At 42.1% G+C, this 15,011-nt stretch overlaps 1 protein-coding gene across 28 annotated transcripts in view; it reads left to right on the top strand.

Annotated features, from left to right (window-relative positions):
• Positions 1 to 15,011, top strand: part of nrxn3a (neurexin 3a) — a 2,036,587-nt gene that overhangs the window by 549,863 nt on the left and 1,471,713 nt on the right. For 22 of the 28 annotated variants that reach the window (XR_007248249.2, XR_009446221.1, XR_009446220.1 and 19 more), the window contains 3 exons: positions 5,386 to 5,687; positions 7,242 to 7,265; positions 8,600 to 8,761. Coding sequence is in view for 24 of the 28 variants with exons in the window: in XM_059649000.1 (XP_059504983.1) it covers positions 5,386 to 5,687; positions 7,242 to 7,265; positions 8,600 to 8,761 (488 nt within the window). In the remaining 4 variants the exon portion in view is untranslated. The remainder of the gene's footprint in view (positions 1 to 5,385; positions 5,688 to 7,241; positions 7,266 to 8,599; positions 8,762 to 15,011) is intronic. The other 6 variants (XM_059649003.1, XM_059648989.1, XM_059648993.1 and 3 more) reach the window with 1 other exon arrangement.

Here is a 15,011-nt window from a genome sequence, read left to right as displayed (position 1 = left end):
CTGCCCACCACCTCCCCACCACTGCATCCCAAAACCAGCCCAGCTCGCCCCCGCCTCCCTAACCTGTTCTTCCTCTCACCTATCCCCTCCTCCCACCTCAAACCCCACCTCCATCTCCTACCTCCTCACGTCATCCCGCCTCCTTGACCTGTCCATCCTCCCTGGACTGACCTATCCCCTCCCTACCTCCCCACGTACACTCACCTTTACTGGCTCCTTCCCTGCCTCTTTGACCTGTCTCCTCACCACCTATCTTCTCCTCTATCCATCTTCTATCTGCCTCCCTCTGTCTCCCTATTTATTTCAGAACCTCTTTACCCTCCCCCATTTCTGAAGAAGGGTCTCGGCCCGAAACGTCAGCCTTCCTGCTCCTGCTCCTCTGATGCTGCTTGGCCTGTTGTGTTCATCCAGCTCTGCACCTTGTTATCTTGGATTCTCCAGCATCTGCAGTTCCTACTACCTTCTGGGCTGTTAAAGTTAATAGAACTAAAGATGGTTCATGTTCATTTTAAATTAGCTCCACCTGTTCTGTTGGGTCTGTTTATGTGTCCACTAGAGTTTTAGAGGGAGAATATTTATCTGCACCAGCTCCCTAAGGCCCTTGTCATTGTAGGGCAATGTCACATAAGTTGTACTTATTGTTAATGTACAGTGAACCTTCCTGTTGTCAAGGAACAGTGTCTCTTTTGCAGATTAACTAATCACCAGACAGGGCTTAGATAAAGCAAAGGCAAAGGAGGATTTGTGGCACCAAAATACTTAAAACAACCCATATCCAGTACCAACAAGTACCAGAACTATTTGGCTATGGAAATACCACTGAACCTAAGCAGGAATACTGTGCATTGCTCAGGAGACTGCTTTAGAAGGAAATAATGGACGGAATGGTCGCTCCCTCCCTCTCTCTCTCTCTCTGTGAATGATTCTGTGAATACCTAATGAAAAATCCTGACTGATTTTCCACTTGGTATTTGATAAGTAAAATATTATTAAACTGCAAACAGTGCATGGGTGTTCTGAAGCAAAATAAAGTCTGACATTCAAACCTGCAGTTAATATTGGCACAGAATTTGCCTTGGGGGATTTGCAGAAGATAATGTCATACAAAGAATACCATCCTTAGTTTGTTTGATTAACTGAAGAGGAATGAAAGCCTTTTTGCCTGTACAAACTGGCAGCATGCCTCCACTGCTTCCTTTAAGATTAACAGATGAAGTCCCTTTATGAAACATCTCTGATTTCTGAACTAGTAGTTGCCACATGAAACTGACATTAATAAGACACTGCACCACACTTCCTCAGCCTGATTTGTATTACAAAAAAGATCAAGCGATGTGATGTTCATATATTAAATAAGGACATTGGCAAGGCAGTGTTTCTGTGTCAATTTGTTCATGACAGCCTGGATTTCCAATGCAACATCACAGGCTGGCTTCTGTTTCTTTTAAAGAGGAGCTCAAATTCTAGTAAGTGGCCCAAGATATTTGGTCCTGACTGACAGTTTAGAAGTGCAGTTTATAATTAAGCTTTTAGCTGATTTGTTGCTTTACTGTGGTTGGAGAACACAGCTCACCACCACCTTCTCAAGAGTAATTAGGGATGGGCAATAAATTCTGACCCGTCCAGTGATGAACATGACATCCATGAGTGGATAAAAAAAATCTCATGTTCAGATGCTCTATCAGAGAAAATGAAGAGATATAGAAATGAGAGACTCACAAGGGATTTCTGAACTCCTACAGTGTCTGCACATTAGTGTATTATAGCAAAATAGTTAGGACCAGTTTTTCCTTTTTGTTGTGCATGTGGAACACTTTGTATTCTGATGAACATTGATGACACATTGCTGTTATTATTTGGAAACTTGATTCTAAAGTGGAGAAATTATGGGAAACACTGCGCTTGAAGGCAAAGCCATTTTTACTTTACTGTGCTCTTTGAGTGGTACATGAGCAAAGAAAGTCCACAGAGGCCAGTATCCTGTCACCCTTTGTTTACATGTGGAATGTCCTTGCACTGACCCAACTGCCTCAGAGCCAGCTCTCAGAATGACAGGATGTCTGACATTTCTGTTTATATCTGTCAGCCACAACTCCCTGATTAGACCAGATTAACAGCCCTAATCGGGGAACTCATATTCTATGGCCAACTGCATTACAACCACTGCAAGGAGTACTTGAACATTTGCTGATTTCATGAGAATTTGTAGCTTTGGAGTCTCAGAGTTTGTGCTGAACAGTACAGTAGAAGAGTAAATAAGCTGTTTCAAAGGAATAAACAACTTATTGACTTTCAGTTTGAGTTTGGCCAGGACCTTTTAACTCCTGATCTCATGACAACCTTGTTCCAAACATGGACAAAAGAGTTAAGATGTAGAAATGAGATGACAGTGACTGCCATCAAGGCAGATTTAGAGCATTCAAGACCCCAAGCAAAATTGAAACTTTTTTTTTATCATTCTTTCATGGAATGTGGGCATCACTGATTGGATCAGCATTTATTGCCCATCCTTAATTGCCCTTGAACTGAGTGGCATGCATTTTTGAGGGTTATCAGACCATCAGATCAAGAGATAAGGTTAAAACAGTTGCAACAATCTTCAGCCAGAAGTGCCAAGTGAGTGATCCAACTAGCCCTCACTCTAGAGATCTGTTAAGAATCAACCAAGTTGCTGTGGGTCTGGAGTAGGTGGAGGCCAGAAGTAAGGATGGCAGATTTCCTTTTCTAAAAGATATTAGTGAGGTTTTTAAGGCAATTGACAGGGGTTACATAGTAAGAGTTAGACTAGCTTTTAATTCCATACTTCTGTTGAATTTAAATTTCAGTGGGTTGTCCCCAGAACATTAGCTTGGCACATGGGGCTACTAGTTAAGTGATCATAAGACTGTGCTGCTATCGCCCTAAGTTAATGGGAATCAGTGGGAAAACTCTGATGATTTAAGTCATCCAAAGGACAAATCTGGCTGTGTTTGTTGGAGAGCAGTCATCACAGCCACAAAACACCATTACATAGAGTTACTCAGGGCAGTGTTCTTGGTTCAACACTTTGAGCTGTTTCATCAGTGACCTTTCCTCTACCATAAGGCCAAAAATGGGGGAATGCTCTCTGATGATTACTCAGTGTTCAACATCACTTGAGATTCCTCGGACATGGAAGCAGTCCATATCCATTTTCAGCTAGAACTGGACTACATTCAGGTTTGGGTTGATAAGTAGTAAGTGATTTTGGAGCCACACAAGTGTCAGATAATTACCATCTCTACCAAGAGAGAATCTAATCATTGCTCTTTATGTTCAATGGCATTGTCATCAATGAATCCCCTACTTTCAAGATCCTTTGGGTTACTGTTGAAAAGAAAGAACAACTCTCAAGGAGCTTGACACTATCCAGCCTACTTGATCTTGTGCCCAACCAACACCTTTAACATTCTCTTCATTTACCACATGCTCGCAGCAGCAGCAGCAGTGTGTACCATCTACAAGATACTTTGCAGAAATTCACCAAGAATCCTTCGCCTACACCTTCCAAACCTGAACTTATATCATAAAAAAGGACAGGGACTGAAGATGCAGGAAGACCTCCAGTTGCACATGGCCTTTTAACCTTGTCACCATCCTGACTTGGAAATGTATATCCTTCACTATCATTGTCAACATCCTGCAACTATCTTGCCAACACAGCAGTACCAATCCCCATGAAAGGTATTTGATAAGGTTCCCCATGGTAGGCTCATTCAGAAGGTCAGGAGGAATGGGATACAGAGGAACTTAGCTGCTTGGATACAGAATTGGCTGGCCAACAGAAGACAGCGAGTGGTAGTAGAAGGAAAATATTCTGCCTGGAAGTCAGTGGTGAGTGGAGTTCCACAGGGCTCTGTCCTTGGGCCTCTACTGTTTGTAATTTTTATTAATGACTTGGACGAGGGGATTGAAGGATGGGTCAGCAAGTTTGCAGACGACACAAAGGTCGGAGGTGTCGTTGACAGTGTAGAGGGCTGTTGTAGGCTGCAGCGGGACATTGACAGGATGCAGAGATGGGCTGAGAGGTGGCAGATGGAGTTCAACCTGGATAAATGCGAGGTGATGCATTTTGGAAGGTCGAATTTGAAAGCTGAGTACAGGATTAAGGATAGGATTCTTGGCAGCGTGGAGGAACAGAGGGATCTTGGTGTGCAGATACATAGATCCCTTAAAATGGCCACCCAAGTGGACAGGGTTGTTAAGAAAGCATATGGTGTTTTGGCTTTCATTAACAGGAGGATTGAGTTTAAGAGTCGTGAGATCTTGTTGCAGCTCTATAAAACTTTGGTTAGACCGCACTTGGAATACTGCATCCAGTTCTGGGCGCCCTATTATAGGAAAGATGTGGATGCTTTGGAGAGGGTTCAGAGGAGGTTTACCAGGATGCTGCCTGGACTGGAGGGCTTATCTTATGAAGAGAGGTTGACTGAGCTCGGTCTCTTTTCATTGGAGAAAAGGAGGAGGAGAGGGGACCTAATTGAGGTATACAAGATAATGAGAGGCATAGATAGAGTTGATAGCCAGAGACTATTTCCCAGGGCAGAAATGGCTAGCACGAGGGGTCATAGTTTTAAGCTGTTTGGAGGAAAGTATAGAGGGGATGTCAGAGGCAGGTTCTTTACGCAGAGAGTTGTGGGAGCATGAAATGCGTTGCCAGCAGCAGTTGTGGAAGCAAGGTCATTGGGGTCATTTAAGAGACTGCTGGACATGTATATGGTCACAGAAATTTGAGGGTGCATACATGAGGATCAATGGTCGGCACAACATTGTGGGCTGAAGGGCCTGTTCTGTGCTGTACTGTTCTATGTTCTATGTTCTATGTTCTATGTACCATATCAAGGAGGTAACTCACCACGACACGGGCAGTTAGAAATGGACAATCAAAGCTGGCCAATGACAGCTACTTCCCAGGAACAAATAATAAAAATCAGTGGAGATTGTGAAGTTTGAGAGGTGTTGTTGGATTGCGGGGTGATTTAAGAAGCTTTTCTCACTGTAAAGTCCATCTTGTGTAAACTTTGGGAATGTTCAATGACTGATAGCATAGGAACACAGTGGAAAATGGATTTAATTCCTATCCCAGATACATGCTCACCTCATTGACCAGAAATCAGTGGGGCCGAGTGTAGTGAGAAACGTCATGAACTGAACTTGAGGAAATTTGGAGCAAAAAATATTTGTGATTGCATTAGTTCTCCAACTTGTATGCATTCTAACATTATATGTTTCAATGATAATTTGTGGGTCACTTCTTTGAGCAATGCCATTACAGCTGCAATTTTTCTACGTGAGTTGTCCCAAATAAATAACGCTCCTTTTATTTTCTCTCTGTTTCCACCCCCCACCTCCTCTTGATCCATGCAGCCAGGGAAGACAACTCTGCAACATTCCGAGGATCTGAGTACTTCTGTTACGACCTATCCCAGAACCCTATCCAGAGCAGCAGCGATGAGATCACTTTGTCCTTCAAGACCTGGCAGCGGAACGGACTGATCCTGCACACAGGGAAGTCAGCCGACTATGTAAACTTAGCACTGAAAGATGGAGCTGTTTCACTAGTCATTAACCTGGGCTCTGGCGCTTTTGAGGCGTTGGTTGAACCAGTAAATGGGAAGTTTAATGACAACGCCTGGCATGATGTCAAAGTGACACGCAATCTGCGACAGGTAATAGTGGAGGCGGACGCTAACTCTGCTATAACAAAAAAAACAAAAAAAAAGAAAAGTATAGACAGGATGAGGAACGTTACAACGAGCTGGTCATGTTCACGTTAAAACAAAACAACATGCTGGTCGCAGCTAATCTGTTTATTCTGCCCCACCTTACACCAACCCCTCCAACCTTTTCCTCCTCCCTTGAGAGAAAAAAAATGCTGGGGGTTTGTTTTGTAACCCTTCGAACCGACTTTCTTACGTTACATTTTCTGTTTTATTTCAAAAAAAGAATTCATTCCCAATTTAGTTTGTTCAGTGTCCTAATCCTTAGAAATACTGGTGGCTTTAATTTATTTATTCAGTGTTTTGTTTCCTTGGTTCTGCTTTCGCTTTGATTCCTGCACCCTTTATTTCCCAATTATTTTGGTGTTCTGTGATACGTTCTCTTATTATTTGTTAGTTTTGTTGATTTCGCCATTTTCATTGACTTACTAGTAAGGTTCAGTTTTTTTGGGCTAGTATGCTGGAATATGTGTGACCTCTAGTGTTCTGTGTGGCTGCCTGAAATTCTTTTCTCTTTTTTTATTTCCTGTGTATGTGAGAGACGATCTTAGCTCAGATTAGTGCACTAATTAGCCTTGTGTTGACCCTTTTACTTCATTCTTTGCTTCCTTAAGCAGACATCTCTGTCAGGGGCCCATGAATTTTCTTGATGGCTTTGGAAGACTGAATACTCCTGTTAATAGTAACTTCACCCTGTAAAGGTCCCAGGACTAGTAACTGATATGACTTCTGCAGCAGCGCTTCAAGATCTCAAGCCCGTTTATTATTACTGCATGGCAGTGTTGCTGTTGAACTTTAAAGGAGAGTCAGTCCTTGTGTTTCTTTCCAATGGTTAAATGTAGGATGTATATGTTTTTCTCTTCCTTGAGTGTCTCTGATGATACATTTGGATGTTGTGTTGCCTGTCCAAAAAAAATTTGGTGCAGTTAGAAAGGGTTGAGAGCTGGGGGGAGAGGTTTGCTATTTGCCTCTAAGTAACTGGTAGAATTATTGAAGGGATTGATTATTTTAATAAAATAAGCCTTAATATCTTCCAAAAGAACCCACTGCCCACTAAGATTCATGTTGGATTCACATTAACGATGACTCAGTGACAACAAAATTAGTTTCAGGACCCACTTCATGGAAGTTTAATTGTGGTAATGGTTATGCTTGTGACTGGGTGTATGAAAATAAGCTTCCTTTCCCTACTTCAAAAAAAAACAAAACAAAAACAAAAAGTCACTGTGTCATAGTCAAGTAATTGGAAAAAAAAGCTATTGAGAACCTTTTTACTCGTTTTTTGGTCTGCTTTGGTCCTGTAGAATTTGTTTGCATCTCTATATGTCAATGACACGCTTTAAAAAGAAAAACTAACACTGATCATTCATGGAATGTGTCATTTTACTAACCGTTACCTAACCAACTAATGTACTAACACCCTAATTATCATCATGTTTTATTTTAAGTAACAATCGTTCTGTTCACAATTTTTAATTTCCTTTCTTCCCCTTTTCCGCAAAGCACTCAGGCATTGGACACGCTATGGTAAACAAACTACATTGTCTGGTAGATATCATTCTTATTGTCTCTTTTTTTGGGTTTGCCGTGTGTTCCCCTCTTCCCTGCCTCCTTCTTCTTTTGTTCATTGTCGACACCTTTACAATGAGGAAATGGGGTTGGTATTTCACTGCTTATTTCAGTCACTTTTTTTCTCTTCTTTTTTTTTCCATTTCTGTTTCCTTCCCACCACGACTAGTTTGCTTTGTTTGTTTTCCAGTTTCTCTCTTTTTTTCTCTTTACTCTACCAAGTACTTAGTTCAGACCATCGTAGGGCCTTTAGCTGAAACAGCGAGCCTCTGCACCTCTTTGCGGTGGCTGTTGGCTAACTGGCAGGAGTCCAGACATCCTAAGAGTGGGCTCTGCCAGTTTATTTCTATACATAGTGCATGGCATGACCAAATTCGATAGTCAGTGTGACCGGAGAAAAAAAAACCCAGACAATCAAACTCCATCCGACATCTTGCCTTCTAACCTATCTCCACTAACATGTCTATTCTTAACTCTTCCCCCACCTCCTCACCCCTACACACCATTCCTTCCCCACTCCCCCATCACATACACACCACAATCCCCACCCCCATGTGTTTATCTGCATGCAAGTAGAAACGATGCTGCTGTAGTTCACTTTCGCGATCCATGGCTTCAGTTTCTTTTCTGCATGAGAGTGTTGAGTTTTGACACGTGCATGCTTTCCTTTGGGTTTCCTTTCGCTTTGCTTTTCTTTGCGTCTTCTTTTCGAGAAGTTATTTTTCTTAAGAGCGAGGCGAAGCAGCTGCTCACAGTGATGAAGTTGGTGACTTTTCCATGATTGAGTTTTGACTCATGTCATGTGCATTCATGCTGTGGACGGTAAGAGCTCTCTCCTGATGCATGCTTGTCAGTGTTCAAATCATAATAAAGTGGGAAATAAAGTTTATTTTTCAAAAAAAAATCCTTTTTCTTTCAACTGATTTTTTTTTAAAATTCTCCAACTCAAGCTTTACTTTTTTTAAAGAAATGAATTGGCACAAAAGTGGACAGTTCCATTTTCTCGCCTGCTTTGTCACCCGACTCCACTTGTTAAAAGTAAAAAGCTCAGAACTCTTGGATTCAGTGAGACGAGCTAAGAAGCATGGGCAATCTAGGTGAAAGAATCTCCGACACTACAACCACGCCATTGTGCAAACACAGACCAGAAAATGGGACTTCCCCAGTATTAATTCAAGAAACACAAACCTGAAATAAGCACAAAAAAAAATTGAGAAACACAGGCAGGTGCCAGGCAGCACGATGTGTAAAGGTCACTCTTGGCCGTTTTCTTCATTATATCCTTTGACTAGGTTACCATTTCGGTGGATGGCATCCTCACTACCACAGGTTACACCCAAGAAGACTACACCATGTTGGGGTCTGATGATTTTTTCTATGTTGGTGGAAGTCCAAGTACAGCAGATCTACCTGGATCCCCTGTCAGCAACAACTTCATGGGATGCCTCAGAGAGGTAGGGTCTGTTGCTGTCGATTTGTTACGCACTTATGGTTTGAACATTGTGTACTCAACTAAATTAATCACAAACAGGCATATGATTATCTGGTAATAAAATGTGAGGCTGGATGAACACAGCAGGCCAAGCAGCATCTCCAGCATCTGCAGTTCCCATTATCTCTGATATGATTATCTGGTGTTTATGCTCCACTTCATTGTTTAGCTTCCCATTGAATGCATCAATATTTTGATAACATATTGGCAAGGGAGTTGTGAATAGGATGTAAGTAAGCCACTAAGGCAAATGGCTGTGCGTAGGCAAAGGTTTGGCAAATTGGAAAATGGTGCATTTTAATTCTTCCCATCAGAAAGGACAAAGAAACATGTTTTCTAAATGGTGAAAGATTGTAAAACTCTGAAGCACAGTGGGATCTGGGTGTCCTAGTAGGTTAATATGTTGGTAACAATTAGGAGAAGTTTATAAAGTATTATCACTTACTACAAGGCAGATTGAAAAATAGGGAGAACATGCTTCAGCTACACAGGGTGGAGGTGAGACCACATCTGGAATGCTGTGTGCAGTATTGGCCATTGTATTTAAGGAAGGATGTCAAAGCATTGGATATAGTTCAGAGAAGATTTAGAGACTAATGCCTGGTATGAGTCGGTTATCACGTGAGGAAAACTTTGACAGGCTAGACTTGTATGTTCTGGAGTTCAGCAGAGTAAGAGGCAATTTGATTAACATCATGAGGTGGCCTTGACAAGCTAAATGTGGATAGGATGTTTCTCCCCGTGGGTGAATATACGACTAATAGTTACTCAAGGCTTGACCATTTAACATAGAGATGAGAATTTATTGTTTTGCAGAGAATTGTGATTCTTTGGAACATTCTGTAAAATCGTGGAATAGGATGGCTGAGTAGACCAGTGCTCGTAAGCTAGCTTGAGAGTAAAGAGTTGGGATAAAATCTTGAAGAGGTTACTTAAATCTGAGCACATTAAAGCTCAGGAATATACAAGATCCAGGAAGAAGCTGAGTCACACTAACTTAAACCTACCCAGGTGCTGCTTACAGGACTCTGGTGAGAGTATTGTACAAGCGGTGTTTTGTGTACAATACAAAATCTGTTTTAATCCTTTTTAGTTTATGAAGGAGTATTTAGGAAATAATGGTTCTGTGTTTTTATTGTATGTTTAAAGGACTTTGCGTTTGTATTATAAATAGATGCTTTGCGTTATCAAGTCTTTTCTTGATTTCTTTTGTTTGATAACTTCTGTTTTATTGTTGAAGTTTGCAACGTTGTGCGTTTATGTTTTAATGACAGACCACTTTGCTAAAGCTAAAACAAATAAAGTGATGTTCTGTCAAGCCAGGTTCCCATCTGGGATCTGCCTTATTCGGTCATAAATTCAGCTGGAATCATAATGTTAGGTTCGTTTTCGGAGACCCTCACGGACTTGCTGCAATAACAAGACACTGACCTGTTTAGAAAAACACAAATCCTTTATAACAAAGCAAGTACAAGCTGTGGAGGATCACTGTACTCAACCTGGCACAGAGTGCAGAGTCTCGTAAGGAATTCTCCCTGAGCAGTGGACGGTCCCCGCTTTTTATACCTTATCAAGTGCATAATACATCAAGCGATTTCACATCTCACAGTGGCATGATACATGAAACAATCACTACGACAGACAAAGACATGATACAAAACAATTACTACATCAAAAACATAACGAGACCAGGATATAGTATCGATCGTTTGCGAAGTGACTGCGAATGACAAGAGGCGATTTCAAGTTGCCGAAGTGGCAGAATGTAATTTCAAGCCACCGAAATGTCTGGCTTGAACAAAAGTCAGTGCCCTGGCCCCTTTGTCAGAAACAGAAGTTACATACTTCAGAAGTCTCACACCTTTACAAATGCTCCTCACTTAACTTTATTGGAGACAGTTTCCACATACCCCCATGCAGGACGATAAAGATTTGCACAGTTTATCTCTAATTCTATTCAGGCAGGAAGCTTAAGGCAATGTCTGCATGCCTACGTGTAGGAAGATAAGGAGTTACAAAATTTTACACCTAATTTCTAGTTGGGCAGGAAGTTTTAAGGCAGTGTCTGCATACCTCTGTGTAAGCAGATAAAGGACATTGATTTATGGAAATATAGAAATCAATGGGATGTTATCCAAATAACATCTCAATAAGATGGTGTAACAATCCAAAGACAGGAAGGTCAAAGTGGTACAAATTGAAGTGTGGAAATGACCAGGCCAGGGTCATTCTTGCAGATTTCTGTAAAGCCGGCACCCAGTCTACATTTGGAGTCCCCAAAATGTGTAAGCCACCACACAGTGAGCAGCGAATGCAGAATTCAAAAATTTCAAAAGAAGCATCAGAAAGTCACTACTTCATTTGCATGGAATGGTTGGGGCCATGGACCATGAGAAGGGAGAAGGTAAGAGTGCTGTTGTTGCATTGCCTGTGCTGACCTGGAAATGTACGTTAGGAAAAGGAGGGCATATTAATGCTGCCTTTATAATTAAAGAGGGACTGCCACCTCAAAATGCTGAAAGAAAAGGGTGAGGGGAAATGTATTTTCGAGGTGGCACCACACGAGAGATCATGAAAATTCCAATATTATCAAAAATGATCTAGTAATCAATTATACAGATGAATTAATTCATCAACCTATTTGTCTTGAATTCTGTAATGGAATGGGCATGTGGTTGGCTAGAGCATGGTGGCTCAGTGGTTAGCACTGCAGCCTCACAGCGCCAGGGACCTGGGTTCGATTCCCACCTCGGGCGACTGTCTGTGTGGAGTTTGCACATTCTCCCAGTGTCTGCGTGGGTTTCCTCCGGGTACTCGGGTTTCCTCCCACAGTCCAAAGATGTGCAGGTTAGGTGGATTGGCCATGCTAAATTGCCTGTAGTGTTCAGGGGTGTGGGGGTTACAGGGGGATGAGTCTGGGTGGGATGCTCCAAAGGGTGGTGTGGACTTGTTGGGCCGAAGGGCCTGTTTCCACGCTGTAATCTAAGTAGGTTTTATTACCCATCCCTAATCGCCCTTGAGAAGCTGCACCTTGGACCATTGCAGTCCACGTGCTGTACGTAGACCCACAGTACTGTGAGGGAAGGAATTCAAACCATTCTACCCTGTGACATTGAAAGATATACTTCCAAGCCAGGATGGTGAGTGGTTTGGAGGGCAACTTGCAGGCGGTAGTGTTCCCACATAGTTGCTGCCCTTGTCCTTCTTAGATGGGAAGTGGCCGTGGCTTTGGAAGGTGCTGTCTGAGGAGTCTTCGTGATGTTTTGCAGCTCACCGTGTAGGTAGTACCGAGCTGGTTAGTTTAGATGCATTACTTTAAAATAGTAAACAAATTATATGTTATAAAGCGGACATTACAACAAACAGTTGATTTCTGTGTGTGCATAGTTTGCAAAGTCAGAGCAGACTAACTGCTAGGCAGAATCACAACATTGTATACACAGAGCACAATGATAAAGTTGAGTGCTGTTAAAGGCAAGGCACACATATGACAGAAATGTTGAAGGATGATCGGTTTAAAATGGAGGCTGATATGATGGGAGTTTAGGTCAAGGGGTCCCTATCATGACTTTGTGAAAGAGGAGAAAGGATATGAGTGGAAGTGTGAACAACAGACAAAGGGTGGGTGGTCCTGTCAACCATGCTGCGTGGGAATGAGTGGAGGACAGAAGTGAGGTTGGGGTTCAGCAGGGCAGTTGAAGTTGGCCGGTGTCCAAGAAGGAAGACATATCAGAAAGCTGTGCCATAGAAATTTTCCTTGTCTGAATCATAGAATCGGACAGTCATGCAACATGGAAACCGACCCTTTAGTCCAACTAGTCCAGGCCAACCATAATCCCGAATTAAACTAGTGCCACTTGCCTGCACTTCGCCCATATCCTTCCAAACATTCTTATTCATATGTTTTTTAAATGCTGTAACTCTACCAGCATCCACTACTTCCTCTGGAAGTTCAGTCAGCACACGAACCACTCGCCCTGTAAAACAGTTGCTCCTTGTGTCTTTTTAAATCTTTCTCCCCTCACCTTGAAAATATGACCTCTAGTATTGAAATCCCCACCTGAGGGAAGAGACACCTGTCATTCACCTGATCTATACCCCTCATGATTTCATAAACTTCTATAAGGTCATCCCTCAACCTCTTACAGCCCAGTGGAAAAAAAAAATCAATGTAACAGAGATGAAGAAACAAGGAATAGAATGGAGTCCTTGCAGGAAATGGAGTATGAGGAAGTGTGGTCAAATTACACTCCGAGGGTCCATGGTTTGTAGTGAATATTAATTGCTAGCCTATTCCCAGAAGTAGAGACAGAAGACCAGTAAAACTGGACTCACCATTGTTGCAGAGACAGTAGGAACTGCAGATGCGGAGGATCCGAGATAACAAGGTGTGGAGCTGGATGAACGCAGCAGGCCAAGCAGCATCATAGGAGCAGGAAAGCTGACATTTTGGGCCTAGAGGTCTAGGCGCAAAACGTCAACTTTCTTGCTCCTAAGACGCTGCTTGGCCTGCTGTGTTCATCCAGCTCCACACCTTATCATCTCACCATTGTTGCATTTTGTCTGAGAAAGAGAGCCAAGTGGTGGTAGTTTAACGTGAGCATCACCACACCTCAGGCAAGGGGAGAGGTTGAGAAGGAAAACCCTTCATGCTAACTTCAGCTGGTGCAGTATTTAAAACCATGTATTAGCTTCACATTGTGAAGCAGCTGACCAGCCAACTGAGCCACGTACAGTAGTGCCAGTGATGAATCAGAGGTGGAAGCTGAAGGAAGGAGAGAAATTGGAAATAAAATCATGAAATTTTCCATTCCAGGAAAATAGCAGGAAGTGGCTCAGTTACAATTGGGAATGTCGCAACAAAAGAAGTGTGAGATGGAGATTGTGTGTATTTCGTTGGTGCAGGCCCTCATCCACTAGAGGAAATTGGGTTACACTGTTTTATAGCTTCATTTTTACTATGTTTACTTTGGGAATATTGTTGCGCTGGTGGAAACAGCTGAGTGCAAAGTTATGCATTTCAGATTGTAAGTGTGTGCTGCTTGTGGAGAGGGAAGATTGCATCATAAATGACATGAAATTCTCAAGCAAAGTGCAGGAGTGATAAGGGTTTAATGTGATTTGCAGAAAGAGCTCGTTGACTCACCTATTGTGAAGGATTCTTATTATTCATTACGGACTGACAAAGAGAACAAAGAGATAAATTATAACCTCGCCAAACAAACGGAGATCCTTGTCAAAATGTTCATTCAATGGGTGTTGCAATGTATGGTTTGAGGCATAAGTTTGGGAATCATTACAATGGGGTGCATTTCAAATATAACCTGAATAGACTGATCAAAAAACATAGTCACATCACAACTAACTTGCTCGTGGTTTTGTTTCAGTCCTCTCTCAATAGAAATAGTTCAGTTTAACATGGATAAATTGAATCTGATAGAAATGTGTGACAACAAAAGTGAATTAAACTGAAAACAAGCCACTTTATTGTGTAGGTGTAAGGTTCCGATTTTTCTAATGCTCCCAGTGGGGAACCTCAAACACTGAGGATGTATAATCAGAGAATTAGGTGTGCATTGTACAAGTTTACTCATAATTATGTTAACTGATCAGAAAGTCAGTGCATTGGAAATGTAGAACATGCATCTTATATGCTACAAAGAGGTGAAGCTTGATTAAGATTCTAATGATGACTATGAAATTATTTTGAGGGAATACTTCCCTGGTTTACTGATGGCCGATAGAGAAGGAAACAGCTGTCCTTACCTGGTCTGGCTTACATGTGACTCCAGACCCACAGCAATGTGGTTAACTCCTAATTGTCCTCTGGGCAATCAATGCTGATCTAGCCATGAATTGGAGGTGCCGGTGTTGGACTGGGGTGGACAAGATCAGAAGTCGCATGACACCAGGTTATCGTCCAACAGGCTTATTTGAAAGCACAAGCTTTCGGTGCACTGCTCCTTCAGCAGCCATCTGAAATCTTGTGATTTAAAATAAACCTGCTGGACGATAACCTGGTGTCGTATGACTTCTGACCTTGGTCTACCCAATGGCACCCACATCCTGTGAATGAATGAATGAACTAAAAAAGAATCTTTGATCAAATCTAATTCCATCTGGACCTCCTGAATTTCATTGTTATTGTCCTGCGGTCTGTAGCTTTCTTCCTCATTTTAAGCCCACAGCCCACTGTTGTATAGTTCACAGAT

This window comes from Stegostoma tigrinum, chromosome 10, assembly GCF_030684315.1.
Source record: "Stegostoma tigrinum isolate sSteTig4 chromosome 10, sSteTig4.hap1, whole genome shotgun sequence".
NCBI classification, from domain to species: Eukaryota; Metazoa; Chordata; class Chondrichthyes; order Orectolobiformes; family Stegostomatidae; genus Stegostoma; species Stegostoma tigrinum.
The sequence above is the reverse complement of the archived record's forward strand: the minus strand, read 5'-3'. Positions and strand labels throughout refer to the sequence as shown.